At 34.6% G+C, this 22,828-nt stretch overlaps 1 protein-coding gene and 1 long non-coding RNA gene across 8 annotated transcripts in view; both read left to right on the top strand.

The window, feature by feature from the left end:
* LOC148652624 (uncharacterized) overlaps window positions 1-22,828 on the top strand; it is a 102,445-nt gene that overhangs the window by 50,664 nt on the left and 28,953 nt on the right. The window lies entirely within an intron of this gene.
* The window catches only part of LOC148652625 (putative uncharacterized protein MYH16), an 86,077-nt gene that overhangs the window by 34,296 nt on the left and 28,953 nt on the right, over window positions 1-22,828 (top strand). For 3 of the 7 annotated variants that reach the window (XM_088599567.1, XM_088599573.1, XM_088599569.1), the window contains 5 exons: window positions 603-656; window positions 3,979-4,065; window positions 8,266-8,411; window positions 10,484-10,574; window positions 17,413-17,469. In XM_088599567.1, coding sequence (XP_088455693.1) covers window positions 603-656; window positions 3,979-4,065; window positions 8,266-8,411; window positions 10,484-10,574; window positions 17,413-17,469 — 435 coding nt within the window. The remainder of the gene's footprint in view (window positions 1-602; window positions 657-3,978; window positions 4,066-8,265; window positions 8,412-10,483; window positions 10,575-17,412; window positions 17,470-22,828) is intronic. The other 4 variants (XM_088599568.1, XM_088599572.1, XM_088599570.1 and 1 more) reach the window with 2 other exon arrangements.

The following is a 22,828-nucleotide window of genomic DNA, read 5'->3' on the forward strand; positions in this document are numbered from 1 at the left end:
TTTATTGTAAATGTTTTGACTTTACAATAAAAAAGAAGATAAAATAATAAAATAGTTGAAAATGTGTTTAAATGATATAAGTGGAAGTTAGATATACAGTATCATATGTCATTGGTTAAAGGCCACAAAGCTTATCCTCTACTGCTTTTCTAATACAGCAGTACTTTCTGGCCTTCAAAAACTATATATTGGTTTAGTAGAATCGATTCCAAAAAGCATTATTTTCTTTAATATCAAGCCAGATTTGTTTTTCAATTCTCACTAAGGGGTTACATTTGATCTAATATTTAATCATCTGTAATTCTTCATTACAAATTATGTAAATCTCATTCATACAGTCACATTTTCAAGTTCCAATCATCACAATGACTTAAAAAAACTATTTAGAATAATGCAGTAAAAAAGCAATCAGAAATGGTTTTCATAATTAAAAAATCAATGTATAAAATGGTTATATTATTATATTATATAAGTTCAAAACTTTTTTAAGCATCCATTATTTTAGCTACAGTACTTCTTAATTCTGTAATTCCGTCTGATGTTGTGTTATGAAATGGTGGAGACCAACACGTACTCTTTATATCTCTGGATATATGTATCAGGAAAGTCCCATGTTGGAAATTGATAAAAGAATTCATTGTGAAGTTAACATTCAGGTAAGACCATTAAACTCCACCGGAGTTTCACAAATATCACATAAAAGCTTAGTTAAATCACGCATGTGATTCACATAAATTGTGCTTGAGACACATGAATGCACTTTAATGCCATTGGCTTGGCTGGCTGCTGGGAATGATATGGATACACTTTTCAACCTAGAGGATTTTCTAGGTTGAAAGGACATCTTCAATATCAGTCTTGCTTCAGTTCACAGTGCTGTAGACGTATTATTCTCTATTTTCCTGTATTGAAAAAGGTAGCATTGAGCTCAAAGTAACATGCTTTCAGATTGCTTTGTGCAACACAATTTTATTAAATTGTAAAGATATGATAAGATATTTAAAGTAGCTTTGCCTGCAAGAGATGCCACATGCTTCACTTAATCAAGAGCTTTCGAGTTAGCAGAAAAAAAATAATTCAAATGATATACAGTACTGTATATACTGTATACTATAGATTCTTTTTTCTTGCTGAGGAATGCCTTTTCTTTTTCTATCAATGGGACAGACAGCTGATGGAATGTTTTAGAATCTTGAATGAATTGTGTACTATATGTAATGATCTATGTCGACTGGTACCATATAGAATGCATAATTATTACCAGGATTTTATTGTTGAAATACATTCTATAAATGATTATAAAAACATGGTACAGTTCAGAAAATAGGATTTAACTAGTCATTTCTTCAATTTCTCATCCTTCATCACACTGTACTTACAGTAGGTATGCAAGAGACTATAATCTACTTGTGACTGTTTTAATGGTAGCCTGATGCCTTTAGGCAAGAACTTCCTCAAAACACTTCCCTTGCAGGTATTGATTGATTTTGCATCAGGGTCTGTTAGCCCATGAAGAAGCTCACTGTTCCTTCTGCAATTGGAAAGTAATTAATTCTCTGTTCTGAGTGATGATTGATATCTCTGAACGGGGTGGTAATGGTAGAGTGTCTTTACATTCTGTATCTGAATAGAATTGTAATAAAATGCTTTGAAACAAACTTGAGGATTGGGCAGAAGATTATTCTTTGCAGTCACAAATGAAACAATTCTGTTTTTAACATATTCAATTTCAGTATGTAGGATGTATTTAAATAAGAGCTTTTACAACACATTGAAAAGTGCTAAAACAAATGTATGGTTTCTTTTACCCAGCACAACAGGAAACTTTAGTCATGAGACAAGTACAATAATAGAGTATTCTTCTCAGCCAATTGATTGGTAAACTCATGTTCAGTATACAGATGATTATTTTCATCATTAGGTGCTGGTGTTCTAGTTCATCGGGGTGGATATTTCAAAATATCTTCTGTACTAAGTATGTGATGTGACTTGGAGATCAGGAGTTTTGGCAAAAACAGCCACTCCGATAACCAGACTGCTTTTACTGGGCTACATGTATATGCTAGTTTGAGTAAGATACTACAAGTTGAACCCTTGGTAGTGATAATAGTAGGAATTCCAAAGTGCCTTCGTAATGCACTTTTTGCTGCATTATTTGTAGAAGAAATTATTGTTTTGTTGGGAGTTTTGAATGTAATTATACAGTTGGCTTCCACTACCACTCTGTGACAGATGGTGAAACATTTCAATTCAGATATCTGGTAATTTCTCTTTGTCAAGGTCACACCTTGGGGATAGTAAATCTTTTTGATGATATAAGTATATTATAGATTGAAGCCATCTGGATGGAAGGTGGGATCTGAAAGACATTAGAGTTGTTTGTTACTTGGCAGAATATCAAATTGTGTCTCTTAACTCTTAAAAAAGGATGAAGAAACTAGTCCAAAACCATGTCTTGGGGAGGGTGATATTTTAAATATAGACAAGTTTTAAAGTTTTATGGGATCAGTAACATTTAAAAAAATATATTGATCCATGTTGTGGTGCAACAGATTTGATATTCCTTTTGAAATGCTATACAAATTAATCAGGAAACAAGAGTTAAACAGGCTGAATTTCAATACTTTATCCTTAAGGATTAAAAAACCCATCTAATATACAGTAACTGAATAATTTTTACAACCTTGTCTCAGCAGGCGTATTCTCCCTCTAGATTTTAGAGAAGAAGGGCTAGTAAAAATATTAGAAGACAAGCAAGGGAAAATAGTGAAAAGTTTTTATTACCCCTTAGATCCTTTGAAAAGATCATTCGATTTTAAAAGCATTGTGTGTTATAAATGACAAAACAATGCAATATATAACCAACACAACTGTAACAAAAAAAAAATACTTTTGAAAAGAACCTCACCATATAGCTATGCATTCCCCAGGCTTGTCATAAATCGTATCCAACAATAGCCTTGGCCATTCCAGCAGTGCCCTTTTATGATACAGGATGTTATGTTTGTTCTACAAAATAAAGCAATTTCTTCCCTTTCTGTTATGGATTTTTCTTAAGTATTTTAATCCTACTACCTTAATTCAGATCAGATGTTTCACAGTAGCAATTTAAAAAGGCTGTCCTTTTAACTTGGTGGAGAATTCCACCTAAAGTCATGGATATTAAACCACCATCTGCTTGTTTAAACACATCTGCCAAATGATGGACTATAACAGCAACACCTGAAACAGTGGGATATAAAATCAGGTTTTCTAAAGAATTCTATTTCTATTTCAGGTTTTATAAAGAATTCAGATTGTGTGGCTATTTAATATCATTTAATTAATACAGTCTTGTTATAGATATGTCTGCTGTACTAATATATTTTGTCATTGGACTGGATTCCTTGAATGGATGACTGACGTGCTTGCATTTCAGAAATGTTGGTTTTGTTGAAACAAAAGACTGTGGGAGAGATAACCTGCAGGGATAAAATGTACTCTTGGGTTTCACCCCATTGTATTTTGGCACAGGAAATATGTGCAGTATACTATGTATTATAACAGATTAAAATATTTCTTACTTGTTTCACAGTAATTACCCTTTATAGAAAGCTGTGCTTGTAAGGAATTATTCTTGAGAAAACTGCTTTCAAGGCTCCCCCTTAGCCAGGAGTCAACTTCTGAAATACAAAAAAAATCTTTCTTATACAGATAGATCTTACTCCTTAATTAGGAAAGTCAGTGAACATGCTATTGAGTAAAAAAGTTTAATTAATTCCTTCTGGTTACTGACTCATTAAAAAGATTTTTACAGTGCTTTTCAAAAGTAGCAAAATATATTGGGTCAAGTTTTCTTTTATTTTATTTTGGAAGCAGAAATGAGGACAAGCATAATAGTAAGTCAAACACGAAGTGCATATAAAAATATGATACTATACAAAATAACTGTACTGTTGTTTTTTAATGACAGAATTATGTGTTGCTTTGCTTTCACAGCAGGCTTTTGAGGACTTACAATCAGAGGAAGAGAAAGTCAACCTGCTAAGCAAAGAAAAAGCTAAACTGCAGGTGCAAACAGAGGATGTGAGTAAAAGTTGGTGTTCTACAGTATGCTTCTGTCATGCAGTATTGGCTTGACAGCTGTTTTTTAGAATGTAGAATGGCAAATGTAGACATCTGTAGAATGGAGATATTTAATTGCAAAAAATAAAAGTTATAATGTCATGACAGTAATGAGATTTACTCAAAGACATGTCTGTCATTTTCTCCTGTATGCACTGCTACTCTTTGAAACCATGCTGGGTGGCATACTGGCACAGTGGTTAGCATTGCTACCTCACAGCGCTGGGACCCTTGGTTCAGCTCTGGACATGGGGTGCTTTATCTGTGTGGAGTCTGAATATTCTCCATGAGTGTGTGTTTGTGTCTGAGTGTGTCCTGCGATGGACCGGCGTCCCATCCGTGGTGTATCTTGCCTTGCTTGTCTGCTGGTCTCTGGGAGAGGCTTCAGCTCTCTCATGACCATGTACTGTATAAAATGGTTAGAAAATGTATTGATCAATTTGTGAATAAGTTAAATGTGGCTGCTTATTGATTGAATACCTCAATAAAATGATGAAAAATAAAGCAGGAATAGAAGTCATCAGCAGTACTGTAGCTGCAATGTCTATATATTGCTTTAGAATGAGATGGCTACCTTATTGGTCCTACAACAACAGCCCTTCAAAATACTTTTGATATGATCATTCAAAAATTTCCCTAGTTTTTCATGGTTACCACAATAAAGATGCATTTTTGTTGTCTTGGATTTCAAGCACTTTTTTGATTTGTAAGTGTAGTAATCTGTTCTGTTCTGTTCTGTTCTGTTACAAAATCATCCCTTTAATTTAACTTTCCATAAATTTAAAAAAATAACTTTGGTTTTCAAGAAAGCTTTGTCATAACTGTTTAGAGCAAATAAACAATGAGGTCAAATTCATTTGCTGGGCTTTGCGTGACACTGTGTCCTTCCAAAGTGCTGTAATGAGACAGTTTTGTGCTATTGCTTAGTTACAGTAGTTTGCATACTTCAGCTCTTATTTTATGCCTGTATAAAATTCATTGGTTTTTTAACAATAATATTGTATTATACACAGAAGCAGATTTCTCCTGTTTTATTTTTATTTGACCATTAAAGGAATTTGAGCAGAGAATTTTTATTACATAATTACACTTTTTGCTTCTAATGAAACAGAAAACATATTTGTATTTGTCTTAGATCCTACTGTTAATTTTATTAGAGATGAAATAAAGTTTTCCTCATGTGGTTAGATTAAATAATTCCAAGGCACTTGTTGTGCATCATGTTGAAAGGAAGTGAATAAATGAGAAAGCTGAGCAAGGTTCAATCAACAAATGACAGCAACATAAACTGAAAGGTCCACATACTGTAGTCCATTTTAGGTCACAATGAAAAACTACTTTACCGTTACAAAGCACAAAAAGGTCCATATTGTATCATATTATTTAATTTAGTTGCTATTTCTTCTGTGGCACACAACCATATATATAGTTCAGGTGGGTAGCTGTGTCAGCATGTGTAGGCTGCAAAGGCACAAGTACTGTAATAGATTTATTCCATGCTGAAAAGAGAAGAAAGAAAACGTAACGTTTCGACTGTGGAGCCTTCTTCAGGTGTGAGTAGTTCACCTCACACCTGAAGCTACTTGCACCCGAAGAAGGCTCCACAGCCAAAACATTATGCTTTCTTTCTTCTCTTTTCACCATTTATATACAGTACAGTATATCTTCTTTCTTTTTTCAGCTTGTCATAATCACACTGACAAATTAGACTGTTTCTAGGGGCATCCTGGGGCTTTTGAAAGCTGTGGAGTTTAATAAGATTAAAAAAAATATATGATGACATGAGCACAAGGTATAGAGGCTGCCTGCAGTAACCGTTTAATGTGAATCATGCCTTTAGTGTTATAGGACCAATAATTAAACAGACCTGTCTTAATTTTCATGGATTTGGTTATCTGCCTTGGCTATAGTTAACATTCTGCATATCAGGGCTTTATTCTACATTTCTGCTGTATTGCAACCCTACAGAAACCAATTAGGACCTTGTTTTGCTCAGAAGACGACACAAAAGCATTATTCATCACTCTTACAGCTCCTGTGCAAAAGCCATAGATGACCTTCCAGTCTTCCATACTGATGTAATTATTAGGTATATTTTTTGGAATGAGAGTGGTCTGTGGTGTCACAGACCAGAATGCGTATTTTTATCTTTATTATACCTGTTCTGATATATTCATTATGAATACTGCAATCTTAACAGGATCCTTCAAAAACTGGGACCAGTGACTTTCACAGACTGGGTGAACAGTTGCATTTTGCCTAGCAAGTTTGAGATCTAAATATTTGCTCTAGTTCTTTAACATTATTAACAGCATAACATACCTGGTTTGGGGTCCTTTTGAGATCCATTATGCAAATCAGTGTTTTGAGTTTCTTTGAAAACGGTCATAAAAATATTTGGATAATTTTTTATTATTTTTCTTGTTGATCAATAAGATAGTAGTATAGAAAGGATTTACTGCTAGTAGTGAAGAATGGATAAATAATATCCAGTGTACTGTTTATAATAGAGTAGTTCCTATAAATATAATAAAACGTGAAAGTCTGAATGTTCACCCTCTCATTTTTTCTAATTTGTGTTGAATTGCTCTCGATAATAAAATAATAAATAAATATAATCAATTTTGAATGTATTTAGAGGTGTCTAGTTGATATTTTACCATGTAGTGACATTAACAGTGATATCAATACAGCTTTTAATTTTCAGCATTTATTTTCTACCTAGCTGTATCCCTTACATGGTGATTGGCAGTCACTGAGTCTAGAATAATTTATTTAATTGCCTGTGAGTTTAGAATGTTTTTGTTATTATGATTTCAATTTTATAATCAACCATAAGAAGGGATTAAAGGGTCAAAGACACTGAGAATCGCAGTGTGGCCATGATACAAGAGTTCAATAATCATCTAACTTGCAACAAGGAACAGATGCAATTCTTTTTCCATGTTGTATATCAGGATTCAGGGCACAGCTTCCATTTAAAAAAGTAAACTATCATTTCAAACCCTGTTGCAGACACCAGTAAGTAAATCTCAGTTACCTTGAAGTTTCATGCATGATATTTTCTGGTAACTTGGATAATTTCGTCATATTGTACTGCATATTGAGGGGGTGAGAGCATGAGATTTGAGATTTTCAAAAATAACGGCCACTCTGGTACAGTATATACAGTAGTATAATAAAGTAAGTTTTTTTACAAATGCATTTTCTTACAATAATAAATTGCACAAGGATGATTGTATATACATTGTACCCATTAATGTTCAGTCATTAAATATGTTGACTACTGACAGTTATTGCATACATTGCATTCCAGCACTGCTAAAAGATATAGCTCTCTGACAGATTTATACTCACTGAAATATGCTTCCATATTTTTTTGTTATTTTGTCATATAATTTAAGCATTTATTCAACCAAAATGTTATTTTAATTGGTACATTTCACAGTGTTGATATTAAACCCACGTAAAGCTAACGTAGATTTTTTTAAATAAAAATGTTTTTAATATTATTGACCATGCATTACTGCAGCATTCTTTTACAGGTCTTAGACTGTTTCAAACTGTGGTCAGTTATAAGCTACAGTAGAAGCTTTCAAGGCTAGAACAGATATGCAATGACTTCTTTTCAATTACAGTATATAAAAAAACTCTTCCAATTACATAAACAAAATTGAAATACATTTTGTATTGCACAAAGTTAGTCTAAATGGCAAAAATGGTTATATGATCATGGTCAACCAACTCAAATTAAAATGCAATGGAAATGCTGGAGAATTGTTATGTTTCTGGTCATGGTAATTAAAATAATGTTTGCCAAAACTAACAATTTCAGATCTGAAAATTCACTGTTAAAATGTGTGAAGCAGAAAACCTGTTGACTCAATGCTTGATCACTAGTAAAAATCTTATTTTAAAATTGGGTATCTTGATTCATGGTCATAAACTGGTGAGAGTACCTTATATTATTTTGATACAAGGGAATTGTTATAGACATAAATTGTAGGATCTTCTGATTCAACAGAATCCTGTATAGGCAAATTGCAGAACTGACCACCTCTTTGAATAAGAGACATAAACAATCTTGTCCAATGAGTAAAGTGGAGAGGCTATTCACTGTTAGAAGCAGATAAGAAATCACATCTAAATCCTCCCCTTAAGCTGGAGTATCTCCTTGAGCAAGAAAGGAGGCACAGAATTGAACTGGAGAAAGCCAAAAGGAAACTGGAAGGAGACAGCAAGATGACTATTGAAAACCTGAATGAGATGGAGAAGCTTAAGACAGACCTGGAGGAGGTAATCAAGAAGTAAGTCATGAAAGATCATTAATGAGCCAATTTAGAATTTATTTTCTGTTTGATATTGACACCCTAAATTGGTTACTCTTAAATAATCTTCTTGAACTATATAGAACATTAACAAATGTACTGTGTATTTGCAAACACATTGCTTTTTGCAGCCTTAGACTCATACTGCACTTGTCTTCTGTTCTCTTTTTATGTTATGTTTATGAGTTTTAAATTCCAGGCAGTGTTTTACAGTATAGGTAATGGAGCAATTGGTACAGTATATTGTCCCTCATGATTTTCTTTAAGCAGGAATACAGAAGCTACTGTATGCAAAATCTACTGTACATGAACTGGGTTGTTTAAAAACCATAATCTGTAAAATCAAGCTTTAGTCCTTTAGGAATATTTTAATTCCCTATTCCCTTTATTCCCTTAGAAAAATAATATTTTTAGTTTTAAAATTAAATTCATTAAAACATTTCCATGATTATAGAATGGTTGGCAAAATACTGAAGTACTGAAGATTTATCATTAGTATAAAGTTGGTACAATATATTGAAATTTTATTTATATAGTAGTGTATTTGTAAGTTACTCTATACAGTACCTTTCTAAGATCAACATTTTTCATTAAAAATCTGTTTCAATAGTATGTTTAAAAACTATTCTCATTAGAATTTTCATGACACAATAATTTAACATTAAATTCTTGACTATAAAATGATTATCAGAAATTGTATTTTCTTAATTCTCAAATCAAGGTTGCCAACACCTTTTGTACAGTATATCTCATGCCTATGCATTCAAGAAAAAAAGCTGAAAATAATAATACAGTACATATGGAGAATATTTCCAAAAGCTATGGAAATATAGATGTACTCTTTTCTAACATTTTCCACCCCAAATCCTAAAATTTAAACTTAATTTATTTGCTTAAGAAATCCTAATCTATCCCATCTTTTTCTTTATTGAATTTGGTGAATAGTGTGATCTCACCAGTGTGAATGCTCTGTGTCACCGCACTCCACTTTGAGCAGTATTGCGTGCTTTGTAAGAATACTTTCTGACACTTCTTCAAGTGTAGGGGTAGCACAGTTGACTGTGTTTGGAGTTCATCTGTAAGTCTTCACAAGCGTGTACAGCAGGCCCCAGAAAGTGTTACTCTTTCAGTAGAATCTGGGCGAAGGTGCTTGCACTCAAAGTGTTCTGGATCTTGTCACATTAACAGATTTTTTTAAGGCTGTGAGGGATGTTCAGTTACTGGGCATTCTATGGTTCATTACTCCACAAGGAATGTTTAATAATAGCTATTCATGTAAGAATATGTACAGATCATTTGAGTCAAAGAATTAGTTTTTTTTTGGGTGGGGGGTGAGGCTGTGTGGAGGCAGGAGTCAGGCTTTAATAAAAGGAAACACTTCTGTTACAGATTAACCTTACACAGGGTGAGAGGGGAGGTTGCTTGCTCTCACAGTTTTCTTGTTCAGACAAATAAAAGAATATCTGTGGAGAGCTATCTTCACTTTGATCAGAGCAAGCCCTAAGGCAATCTGGAACATCATTGCCATGCAGATGTCAACTTCTTTTTAAATAGGAAAAAGCCGGGGAAGAGCTCAGATCTATTGGTATGCACTGGGGAGACAGAGAATCATTTAAGTTTTTCTCACAATTACAACAAAGCAAAAACAGCTGTTTGATATGATAGTCTTTCACAGTGAACCAAGCAATATTTGAAAAAAAGGCTACATGGTTGGAGAAAGGTACTGTGTAAGTAGTTAATTCAGTAACTTCCGTTTGAAACCCTCTTTTCATGGGAATTTTCATATGACACATTTTAATTTTTCACAATTAAATACTTGACTATAATATACCCATATTTACAGGAACCCATGTTTGTCTGATATCTTGGTTTTAAAATATCTTGTTGTTGCCTTTAAGAAAACCAAGGTTTTAATGGTAAAACTGAATGATTGTAAAATGACTCCGTCTGCATCACCAGAAACCATCCGTGTAGAGAATGGCATGGTTCATAAAGCAAGTATGCCTGAAAAAAAACAAACCTTTGTTCTTTTCCCTCTCGTGTTCCTGCAGGAAAGATTTGGAGATAAATGCCACAAACAACAAGCTGGAGGAGGAGGAGGCCTTAAATGTGAATCTACAGAAGATAAATAAGGAGCTGCAGGTGAGCCTGAAAGAATATTTCTGTGGACTGCAAGGAATAAACACTGAATATATTTCTTTCATCACAGGCTATAGTAATGCAGACTTCTGTACGTGTACTGTACATTACAGAATTCCTGCTAGTTAAAAATGACAGAAACCATCTACAATTTAGCTTTTGTTTTTTTAAATGTCATGCTTTATTTTTGTTTTAATAATGATGATCACTTGCACACTGTGCCATGGTACTAAAACACACAGAATATATAAAACAAAAATGGTCTGGTGTCTACAGAGCCATATTTCAACATGAAATCATTGAACCCCACAAATAGTTTTACTTTGTTGGTTCCCCAGTTGGCATGCTGGCACAGTGCATACATAGGTTAGAATTGATGTCTCGCTCCACTGGGGTCCTGGATTCAATTCCAGACCTGGGGTGCTATCTGGGTATCTGAGTTTGTGTGCTCTCCCCATGTTTTTGTGGGTGCTCCAGCTTCCTCTCACAGTCCAAAAATATACTGGTAGGTTAATTAGCTTCTGAGAAAATTAGGCCTTAAGTGTGTGTGTCTGTGTTTGTGTGTGTCTGCCCTGTAATGGACTGGCATCCTGCCCATGGTGTACCCTGCATTGCACCTTTGTTCGTTTTCGGGATTGGCACTGGCTCCCCGACTCTCCAGAACTGGAAGAAGCAGTTAGAAAATGGATAGATAGATAAATGGTTCCCTAGTTTAACAGTCAATGTGACATAAAGCTATAGCTTTAGTTAAAAAATAAAAAGCTTTAGAGCTTGCTTTCATCATTATTATACTGTAATTAGATCTCAATCATACCACTACAATAAACCCTCACACCTGAAGAAGGCTCCACGGCCGAAACGTTGTGTTTTCTTTCTTCTCTTTTCAGCATGAAATAAACCTTTCACTTGTTCCTTTGCTGCCCACTACAATAAAATCAACTACATGTATTTATAGCTGCCAACATACTGTACATAAATCACTAGTAAGCCCTAACTTTTACTTAAGCAGTTTTTCATGACAGGCGATCTCTCCAAAAATATTAAGGAGTAGGAGAAGAAAAAAGATAGAGGGTAAACACAATCTCTCTAAGAAGCCTATTGTCTAAGCATCCTGAATGTTGTTCAAATATTATTCCCATTGTTAATAAAGCAGTCCTAGTAATAGTGAAAATGTGAAGCAAGTATGTTTTCCAGATACATGCTTACTGTTTGAAATCAAGTACTGTATGTACAAACAGTACAATGTAAAATAAAAATGCAACTCATTTTCAACTGTTAAAAAAAATAGGTCATATAAATAATAATAGTTTTTTATATATTTGATAAACCAACAGAAATCAGCATCATAATGTCTGAATAGACTTAGTGTCCAAAATATATTTAAATACTGTATATTCTTTCCATTATTGCAGTGTTGAAAAAAGTTAAAACTTCAATTGAAATAGGTTCAGTCGGTCTGCAAAGTGACATGATACTGAATACTCATGTTAGCACATAAACTCCCTTAAATGGACATACAACATGTTCATTTTAAAATCTAATTTTGCCTAATGTTTATCTTGCCATAAACCCTAGCTTGCGTAGGGCAAGTAAAAATGTTTATTTGCTGATATGGGGAATTGCATAACTCAAATACCATATCAAATTCTGTACCATATCAGACCCAGTCATATGAGTTGGGATGTTTTCAGGACAATAAAAGGTCATTTAGAAATTTACAGCACTGGATCTGTTAGTAAGTCCAAATCAGTATCTGTTTTCAATTGTTTAAACTACTTCAGTCTTTTATTGATCTTATTTGATGAAAATATTCATTATATATTTAAGCCTGATTTGGAGTGCAAGTATTTAAAATTATATGTGCTCTATTGGCAAGTCCTCAGTACAGTATTTAATGATTGCATTTCTCTCTAATTGGCAGTTTTCTGCTTAAGTGTTAAGAACAAACAAGGGCATTTTTCAGCTGAATTGCAATTCCCCTTTTTTCCTCATCTTAAAAGTTGCAACATCTTAAAAAAAATAACGGTGGAAATAAATTTCATGGCCTATTTAACTCTAAGCTCTCTGACTGATTTTGTGGAAAAGCTCTAGCCAGTACATTCTTAGACTATTGAAAATTCTTCCTTAATGGATTCCAAGTCTGCAATAAACATTTATCTTACAGAACATTAGTAGTTGTCTGGTGTTACACAAACTCCAGTAAAGATTTTTTATTAAATATTACTTTTTTAGCACTTATTCATAAAGAAAACATGATGTATTTTTATAGTCTTATTTTTTTATTTTTAGTTATATTACTGGTATTTGTCATTCATTTTGAGAAATAAAAAAAAATTAAAGGTAGGAATAATTCCTACTTACACAATATGCTGTATATCTTGTTAAATAAAAAAATATAGTAAAAAAATAGACCTTTTAATTAGTGCATTGAGCATTTGTGGTGGAATTAGAAACATGACAATAGGATTTTCTGAAGAAATAAAACAATTAAAGTGCTTTCATTTAAACAAAGGTAAAAAAAACATCAAGCACAATGTTGTCATGATCTAAGGATGATGATGTTATCGTTGTTATTATTGTTTTCATCTATTAAAACTGGATAAAATCACTTGAATCATCAGAATGTTTGTCACATTAAGTTCCTTATTGACTATATTAAAAAAACATTGTGAAAGAATTAAAAAAGTATTTTAAAAAGTCTTCATCCCTGTGGTTTATCTTTGTTTACCATTTCAGAGTAAGGAGAAGATAGCTTAGTAAAGATCAGGTACTGGGTTGTCTGGCACATGCCATCTTAGTTTAGATGCTTCATTTTGGAGTTCTTTAGGGAAATAAAGCCTTTCTTTGTTTTAGTTAGTTGACCATGATTGGAGGACTGAAAGCTGATATGTGTATTGGTTAAAGTGTACAAGTTTTCCCGCTTAGCAAAAGCATTCTTCATGCCTCACAATGAACCCGTTCTTTGGATCCATTTTGAACTTGGCTGTAATCCTCCCACTGATAAAAATGCAGGTGGGCAGTACATAACAAGAGCTGGGTTGATCTTGTTTTTGTCAGGGACAAAACAATCCAAGCTCATTTGCATTGCTTGGGTTTTAAATTACATGTGAAACTTCCTCCATGTATAGTGTGATTTTGAAAATATTCTGTAGCATTAACAGAACTGATTTTCTGTAGATACAAAAAATACAGTAGTACAAAATAATAAAACAGCAAAAAACGAGGAGTAGCTCCAATGCACTCTCTTTAGGCAAAGAATTACAAAGACAAAGAAACTACACTTACTGGCCAAAGCATACTGTAAGTAACCCCCAGTGAAATCCATATAGTGTCAGTGGCAAGTCATGTGTGATTGCCTGTTGAGCATGAAACTGAAGCATGAAATAGCCTTCCATCACCATGCCTGGCCAAAATCTAATTGAATATACCTTTATCTTCATCAAGTCTTTATTGTTCAAACAGATCATGATTCTTGCATACGCTTCACATATTTGGTGAGAGTTCCTAATATTATGACCTGTGAGACAAAGAAAGCATGTACTGTACATGATATAAACAAGTTGCTTCAAATATCAAGAACTCTCCTCATTTGAAGGAGATTTTGTACAGACATTTCTTTTTAAACCAGACTTTTCTTTTCACTACCTTAAATATTACAGAGGACATTGAACTTTCCCTGCTGAGAAGTAACAGTTGTACACAAGACTTCACAAAACTCTGTACAAAAACAGTAGCTGGGGGAAGTCACATGGTATCAGCATCCTTCTGCCAGGTCTTCATGCCAGATAGAAGTTCTGATCTGATCTGCGTAAACTTAAGGATTGCTTCAGAAACAACAGTGCAACTCAACCCAGAAGACACATATGGAAACTATGTGGAAGTTTATTTTAATCTGAGAACAGGAGACACTTTATTACACAAAGGGTTGTGGGAGTCTGGAACACGTTACCCAACAATATTGACAAAACTGATATTCTGACTTCTTTTAAGAAACATCAGAATGAGATCCTCGGATCAATTAGCTACTAGCAACCACATGAGGGAGATTCAGTGTGTGGAATGACTCCTTTCTTTTGTAACCTTTTTTAGATTCTTATGAGACTGTACTACTGTATATGCACTTAAAACTTCTGTAGGTTATATGTTTTTGTATTCATCTCTTTATTGCTCTTTAATAGAGTGTTTTAGTGTAGCTAAAAGGTGTATTTATTACGTTATTTTATTTAATGCAACCAATTCAGTTATTGTTTGTATAATCTTATATACTGTAACAGTCAAGTATTCTAATAGCCATTAGTGCCAGGGTGCACAAAGTCAGTGTCCCTGGTTTTGTCCTGATGTTCAGAAATCATATTGATGTTTTACATCAGTAAATAATACAGAGCATTTATTGATAGTACTGAGCTTTAACTTGTCTGATTATAATCCCCTTTCGGTAAAGTAAAAGATGATTGCATTGGTAGTGACTGGGCATATTGATGTTAGTATGACATATGCAGGGATAGAATTGTCTACCAGCTCACATTTATACTGTACTCTTGCAGTTTCTTTCTCTGCATCATAAAAACGGCTATGGTTCTATTCTGAAAGCTGCTTGTTTCTTGTCGTATTCTAACTGGAGTCCTAAATCAAAGGACTTCATTTATACTGTTTTACTTTATCGGCTGGGTAAACAAATTGCTGGTTAAACACCACTGCTGCTTTACTAGTGAGATTGAAACAGGGCTGGAGAGTATGAGGGGGTGGGGATGCTCTCTGTGATTTGCAAGCCCCTTCAAAGCAGAACAGAATGGCGTTGGCCTATCTGTATACTGGTAGATCCAGTTTCATTGGGGTGACTGTTCCAAGAGCTGTCAGAGCTCTCCTGCACAGTAATGGCTGTGCTTTCGGCAGAAGTCTTACAGTGGCATGTGAGTAATTTTAAAACTAGTTTTCAATTAACTGCATGTTTAAAGCTTAGCACCTGTCTTATTCGATAGATAGCAATATTGTTGTTCATTTTGCAGCGCCTATGGTTCTGTTCTGTTTCCTCAGACCTTAGATCAGAAATAAATCTGCCTACCTGAATGAAGAGGTTCTTTGTTTGCTATAGTTTCTGCTACACTTTACTTCCATATTCTTTACCTTTTAGTTTTTTCATGGTTCAGATAGAGATCATCCTCAAAGATTCTAATGTTTTTTTTAGTGATTTTTGTAGAATCGGCTCTAAAGTGTTAAAACACTATTTATTGCACTACAATATTTTTTTTCACAGTTTCAGCTTTGAAACTATATTTTTTCAATAGATTTCCAAACATCTCCAGGCATGTACAGTTAGAAATGTCAGTGTCACCATGTATTTAGTGTAACTTGATAGCCTCAAGCCATAAACTTTGTCCTTCTCATTTACATGCAACAAAAAGTTCATTTCGCTTTTGATGATGAACTGTAGAACACATTTTAGAAATCAGAGGCTTAAATATACTTAAAATCATTACTCTCTATAATTCTTTTTTTTTCTTTTGATTTTTATGTTTTTATGTAGATTGGAAAAGGCATGGCTCTTTTACCAATTCCTCATTTAGACTAAGACATGTATTTCCCAAGTTACTAGCACATACAGTAGGATATTGTTGAATGGAACATTTAGCCATAGTCAGCTTCATTGTGGAGTGTCATTTTCTGTTCACACTTTACATTTTAAATGCAAGCACAGTGTGAGTTCAAGTAAGAGTGCATATTTTGTTTTTTGCATTTCTTCTATAGAAGACCCTATATTTTCCCAGTGTACAGCTAATTCTTCATCCAGCTCCCAAGCCTGCTGTGTAATTACAGAGGAACCTTTCTGGAACAAATTTTGATCACATTGACTACATCAAATATATATGCACAGAATACCTACCAATTCCAATTACATATTCAGTGTAGATATATTGAAGTGTGTCACATATTCAGATATAGAAGATATTCCTAAAATAATATCAGCAAGCAGCAAATTCTGTTTTGGGAATAGTTAACTAACCTAGTAAAAAAGATTACTTTGAATTTATATCTGCTGTCAGATATAAATGTTGTAAGGGGCAAAGACGTATTTGTAGCCATTTTAATTATAGAGGTCCTAATTAAAAATATGGAACATATTATTTGTTATATGAAATTCGTAAGAAGATTACAGGTGCTCTGTTTGTCTCTCTGTAAAAAGACGTTCATACTATAGTTATTATGTATTGTCCAAGGAAGCAACTGATTGTGTTTTGAAGGTGTTGCTAAAGGGGGATTCTTCTCTGTGTAATTCTTTGTTGATATTTTTTATATTTAAGAGTATGTCAAAGTACAGAATTAAACCACACAAATAGATAAAGAAGATTTGTCAACCCACTCCTTGAAGTTAACTTTTTTGTGATTGCCGCAGATTTTAAGTCGGGAAGAAAAAAACAGCTTCAGGCTAAAATGTTAATGATGGCATACAGATCAATTCTTTTTCCAAATTGCTGTCTTTTTGAATAAAAAGTGAACAAACCCACAAATGGGGAAAAAGAGTAAATGCAAGTGCCGGTTTATAGCTCATTGAAATCTTCAGTCAACTGATTTTTTTTTCCCTACAGTAGATGGAAATATAAATGTCATGCATTTATCTTTAAATTTCTCAAAACTTGGCCTTGTTATTTGCCATTGGTGGGTAAAGCACACATTCTTCAGGTATGCACATGTTGGGAAAATGGTCTGTGAAATTGTTTTCATATACTGTAATTCTGTAAAAAATTACATTAAAGGGTCTTGTGAAAATAATTGTGCACTGTCCAGGGCCTGAAAATTGCTAAGTCTCTAAAGCTTGAGCTACAATTATTTTCTTTCTCTTTAGGTGCGCATAGAGGAGTTAGAGGAAGAGCTAGACGCTGAAAAGGCCATAAGAGCAAAGGTATGTGATTGAATTGACAACATAATCCAGCTTAAACAATTCCTGAAAAACATGTTCGCCTCAATTTAAACAAATACCTTTTATTGTGTGCTCTGAAACTCAAGATCACATAAAGTAAAAAATGAAAGAAACCAGCGCTTTTTAAAAACATTCTTCTTTTTCAGAGAGAAGGGAGACAAAGCAAAAAAAAGCAGACGTAGTGCAGCAATCAAGGCTGTGTCAGTGCAGCGAAAAATAAAAAGCCATTTTTTATAGAGAGCTGGCTTCTTTCATTTTTTGACAGTGTAATCATGCTTAATTGAAAAAGTCTGATTTTTTTCTCTTTTCTGTTTCTGGGCTACAAAATAAAAAAAAACAGTTTCTGTTACTATAGTTGTTAATTTTAATGACAGATTGTGTATGAAAAATGTATGTTTTTTAAGTCTAGTTAACTTTAGTTTTCAACTAGATTCTCTCCTATTTCTTAAGAATTGGTTTTTATTTCTTTGCCTTTCTAGTACCTGCAGTACTTTTGATGAAAAATGAAATAACAGTGACACTTAATATTTTAAGGAATTAAGGAATATTTTGTTATTAATTCATACAAATTAATTCATACAAAGTGTGTTGGCACTTTCCTGATGTATTCAGTATAATCTTCTGTATATTAACTTATGTTTAGTTGATGATATTTATCTTTAATTTATTTATTTAAACTCATTTATCTAATGATGCGCAAATTAATTAATATAAGGTCTCAAAAATTGCCATGCGCCCACACAGTTGTAGAAATGCCATCCATCCATTGTCTAACCACCTCTTCTAATTCAGTGTCGCGGGGGAGCAGGAGCTTATCCCCATAAGCAATGGGCGCAGGGCAGTGTTCCTTGGACAAAACGCCAGTCCATTGCACGGCAGATACACAGACAGACACGTACACATTAACACTTTTGGGCCGATTTTCCCAGAAGCCAATTAACCTACCAGTATGTTTTTGGACTGTGAGAGGAAGCTGGAACACCTGGAGGAAACCCACAAGAACATGGAGAGAACATACAAACTCCACCTACTGTACATGTACTTTAGTTCTCCACCTGGTTCTCCAGGTCTGAATTTGAACCCAGGGCCGTAGCACTGCGAGGTAGCATTGATAAGCACTGCAAAACTGTGCTACCCTTTGTAGAAATACCGTACCCTGTATCCTAATGTAAGCAATTAATTATGAATGTTTTAGAATGATTAGTTTGCGGATGAGTGGTTATTATAGTCTAAAGAGATAATACTTATATTACTTACAGTATACTTCCCAAAGCGGGACTGTGATTGATTAATTGGTATAATACATTTAAAACATTAGGTTTTAAAACTTCCATAAATATCCCATAATGCACAATTACTGATGTGTAGCTAATATTATGTTTCCTTGAACTCAACGTATTAATCATTCTAATTAAATGTATTTTATTTGGCTGTTTTGTTTGTTTAGCTAGAGGTACAGTAGTAAAACAGCAGAACTTTCAATTTATTTCTTAGTAAGAATTTGGTACAATTAGACTCTTAATTAATTTCTAGTCGATTCAGTTATGGAAATGAGGTGCTGTTTATACCAAAGTCCTGCTGTGAAAACTGAGTCAGTCATATAATGACTAACATAATATTTGCCAAACTAACTGTTACAGGCAAAATAGAAAACAGAGATAGAAGTCTTCACCCCACTACTTAATGTTTTAGTAGATTTCTGAAATCATGTCATAATACATCTTGTGGTCATTTTATTCACTGTCTATGAGTAAGAAACTGTAAATACTGAAAGTTGTACTTTTCTGTCATTTATGTGTAACACGCTTGTCATGAGGGTGTCCTCCAGCTAGAGGTGACCTGGGAAACCATCACATTATGTCGAGAGCTCACGGTTTTCCAGGGTTTTGCTACTCTAACTAGATCGCCTTTTCGTGATCCATGTTAATTAGCTTATTATTCAATTCCTGGTTTTCTATATAAACCCTAGGTTCCGCTTTGATTCCACTTCGTCATTTTTTCTTGGCACCCTGATTTTCACTTGTACAGTACTTCTGTCTCTACCCTTTTGGTCTTTATTTCAGCACATTCGTTGTTTGGCTTCTCCTAATAATTTTTTTCTCTTTTTTCAGGATGTTCATTATTCGGTTTCTCTGTACCCAAGCCTCCTAGTATTTTTTCTGACCTATAGGCTGTGCAGAAGTTTTTTTCCCTCAGCTCTAGCCTCACACAGCGCACCAGGCTCTGCTCTAGCATTGCCTGGTAGAGCAAGCAAGCCCTTGCTCTGCACAGCAGTTTTCAGCTCCAGCATTGCCTGATGCACCAGCCTCTGCTCTAGTGTCAACCAGCAAGCACAGCCAGCCTTCGCTCTGCCCAAAAATCTCAGTGGCCTCAAGTCTGCCCTTCTAAGCTGCCCAGCTCCTTTCTCGGGAAGCTCACAACTCGGTTTCTCCCATACTCAAGACTCCCTGTTTTGTGACCGGCGGATTATGTTTGGCAGAAACCTGGCTTCCAGCCTCCGCTCTGCACAGCAACCTCAGCTCTTGGCATTGCCCAGTGCTCCAGCCTTAGCTCCTAGCCTGCTCTCCACATTGCCTGACACAGCTGGCTCTGATTCTAGCCAGCACTTCTTTTCACACTTATCCTTTTCACTGCTCTCTGCGTCGACCCTCAAGTTTGCTGACTTGCACCTTTGACACTCCCGAGGGCTGCCCTTCGAAGCCCGTTTGGTTTCTTTCAGGGGTCTCGCTATTTGGGTTCCTACTGTACCTGAGACTCAATTTTTCCTCCAGGCTGTGTTTATCAGCCTTTCTCTCTGCCAGTGATGTCATTGGTCCAGCTTCTCCTAGAATTGTCATTCTTCCCAATTACTGACTGGCCTGGGCTAATTAAGGCCCACTGGCCAGTAATTCATTAGTTCATTTTCTCCTTTCAGTTGTCACTCTCCAGTCTCTTGCACTTGGGTTCTGACAAACCACCACCCACGTGGCTAGAATTACAGTCTGTTGCTCTGCTCAGAGCAGAGATAGGGTCACTTTATAGACAGCAGTGAACACAACTACACCAGAATACTTGGTCTTCTGCCGCAGTAGACTATATACTCTGCTGTAGGTTTCAAGGAAGCCACAACACTTGTGTAACATACTCACTGCACTGGTCTCTACTTGAGCTAGACCGTGGTTAGCACCAGAACTGAAGTGCCTCAGTTGGCATCATGATTACATTCTTATAACAGAAGGGGAAAAAAAATGTTCTACTGCTTCATCATTCTACCAGGTCTGGAATATTGTAATCCTCTTGGTAGAACAAGTTAGGTTTAAACCTGGAAGCCATTTTTTAAGAGAATGAGCCTTGGGCAGATGAACTGTCACTTCTATATTTCTTGACTATGGGCTGGCAAAGATGTCCTCAATGTCTATAAAAGGAAATTGATATGGACTAGGAGATTGGGGTTATAGCCAATCAGTGGGGTCATCCCCTAAGTGCAGTATTACTGTATCTCAATTGTCCACTTACCAAAAACATCTGCACCTGTCATAACGAAAGAAGAGCACCTAGTGTTTTCTATTAATAAGTTAAAGGATTCTGAACAAGAGTTCAATCTTGTGCAGTAAATTAAAAACATATTTAGTATTCATTCATACAACATCAAAGAACATAATAAAAAAGCACCATTCTTATCCTTTTAAGTTGTTTTCAAAGTATAGGATTTTGCATGATTTACTGATCATAATCACAAACATACAGCAATTATCTGGCATTCTAACAGCATCTCACAAATTTGTATTGATTAAATCAGGTCTGCACATGAGATCAAACTAAATTTATTTTAAAGAAATGTTAAACTAAATTTCTTATTATAGAGTACACTCTATAAATCAAATATGAATAATATATTTAATTCATAGGCAGTGATGCCGCTAACCAGATAATTTCTACCTCTATTGTTAGTTAAGCAGAGTAATTGGAAGCTTTTGTTAAAAATAGAAAACATAGATTTTCCATTTCAGATATAGCTTTTAAAAAAGAAAAACACAGTTTTTCATTTAATTTAAAATATCCTTTTCTAAAGGAAAAGTGCTTATGATAGTTGGCTTTTATATGTGATCTGCTGAAAGCATAAAGAATTGAGTAGCGGAGCAGAAAGGTGTATATCAGGAATATACTGTCTTAGATTAATCTTAACTTCAAAGTAAAGGCAGCCACAGTTATTTAGGATGTTTGGTACTTCATACAAATAGCCTCAGACTCTGAGAAGACCAGATCAGCTTCCCAAAGCATTTTAAAAGGTTTTCAAATTTCCTCTCATTGCTTTCACGATCTTGCTGTCAGCATTGATTCATTAAATGTTTATTTATTTTTGTTCATAACCTAATTGCCATGTTACAGACAGAGTGTTTTTTTATTGTGAAGAAAATGGAATGGGATGGCATGATGGTACAGTGATTAATACTTCTGCATGATGGTGGGTTTCCCCCAGGTGCTCCAGCTTCCTCCCACAGTCCAAAGACATAGTGTTAGGTTATTTGGCTTCTGTAAAATTGGCCTGTGCATTCATGTGTGTGTTGGATAGAATGGATGGAAAACAGAATGTTACCAAAATATAACCTTGATTTTTTTTTAAATGCTTGCTTGAATGTTTTACCTGAATGTGTAAACAAATTATTGAAATTGTCATTTCAATCTGAGAGGTGTTTTGTCTCTGAGGAATAGTATGTAATACTAGTGTTGAAATTTCAAAAGCAATACAGTTAAGTGAGAACTGCTGATCTACTGTAGGCTTCACAGATAATAATTCAAGGTTTAGTGGTGACCCCAGTGGCTTTCAAATAAAAACAACACAGGACATTCTCAGATGTCAACACTTATTTGCATTTGTACCAGTATCTACTATCACTTGAAGCCATGCTTTTACAAAGGTCAGTGACTCTGGCATTGCATTCTTTAGAACATTGCTCCTCTTATCTCTCTTTGCTAGCTGTGTAAAATGTGCTTGTCTTCTTCACTTACTTTTGTGTTGGTATAAAGGAAGACTTGGGACATCCATGGTCTTGGAGATATAAGGCAATAGTGAATTTTGGTTCAGAGCTAATCATTTCTCTATTAATATTGTTAACTGATAGTAGTTCAGTTTTTAGTCATTAATCAATGTTTGGAGTATCTTTTTGTTTCTCAACAAGAAATAAATGCAATAAAAATGAATTGGGAACAGCAAAAACTGCATTGGATCTAAACCAGCATGGAACAATAGACCGTTCTGCTTTTAATGAACATCTGGCTCTGAGTGATAAAATTTGTACACAGTTTTTAAAACCCTTCATTTGAATAATTTTTTGATATACTTCAAAACACAGGGCAGGGT

Source organism: Lepisosteus platostomus, chromosome 11, assembly GCF_059453375.1.
Source record: "Lepisosteus platostomus isolate fLepPlt1 chromosome 11, fLepPlt1.hap1, whole genome shotgun sequence".
NCBI classification, from domain to species: Eukaryota; Metazoa; Chordata; class Actinopteri; order Semionotiformes; family Lepisosteidae; genus Lepisosteus; species Lepisosteus platostomus.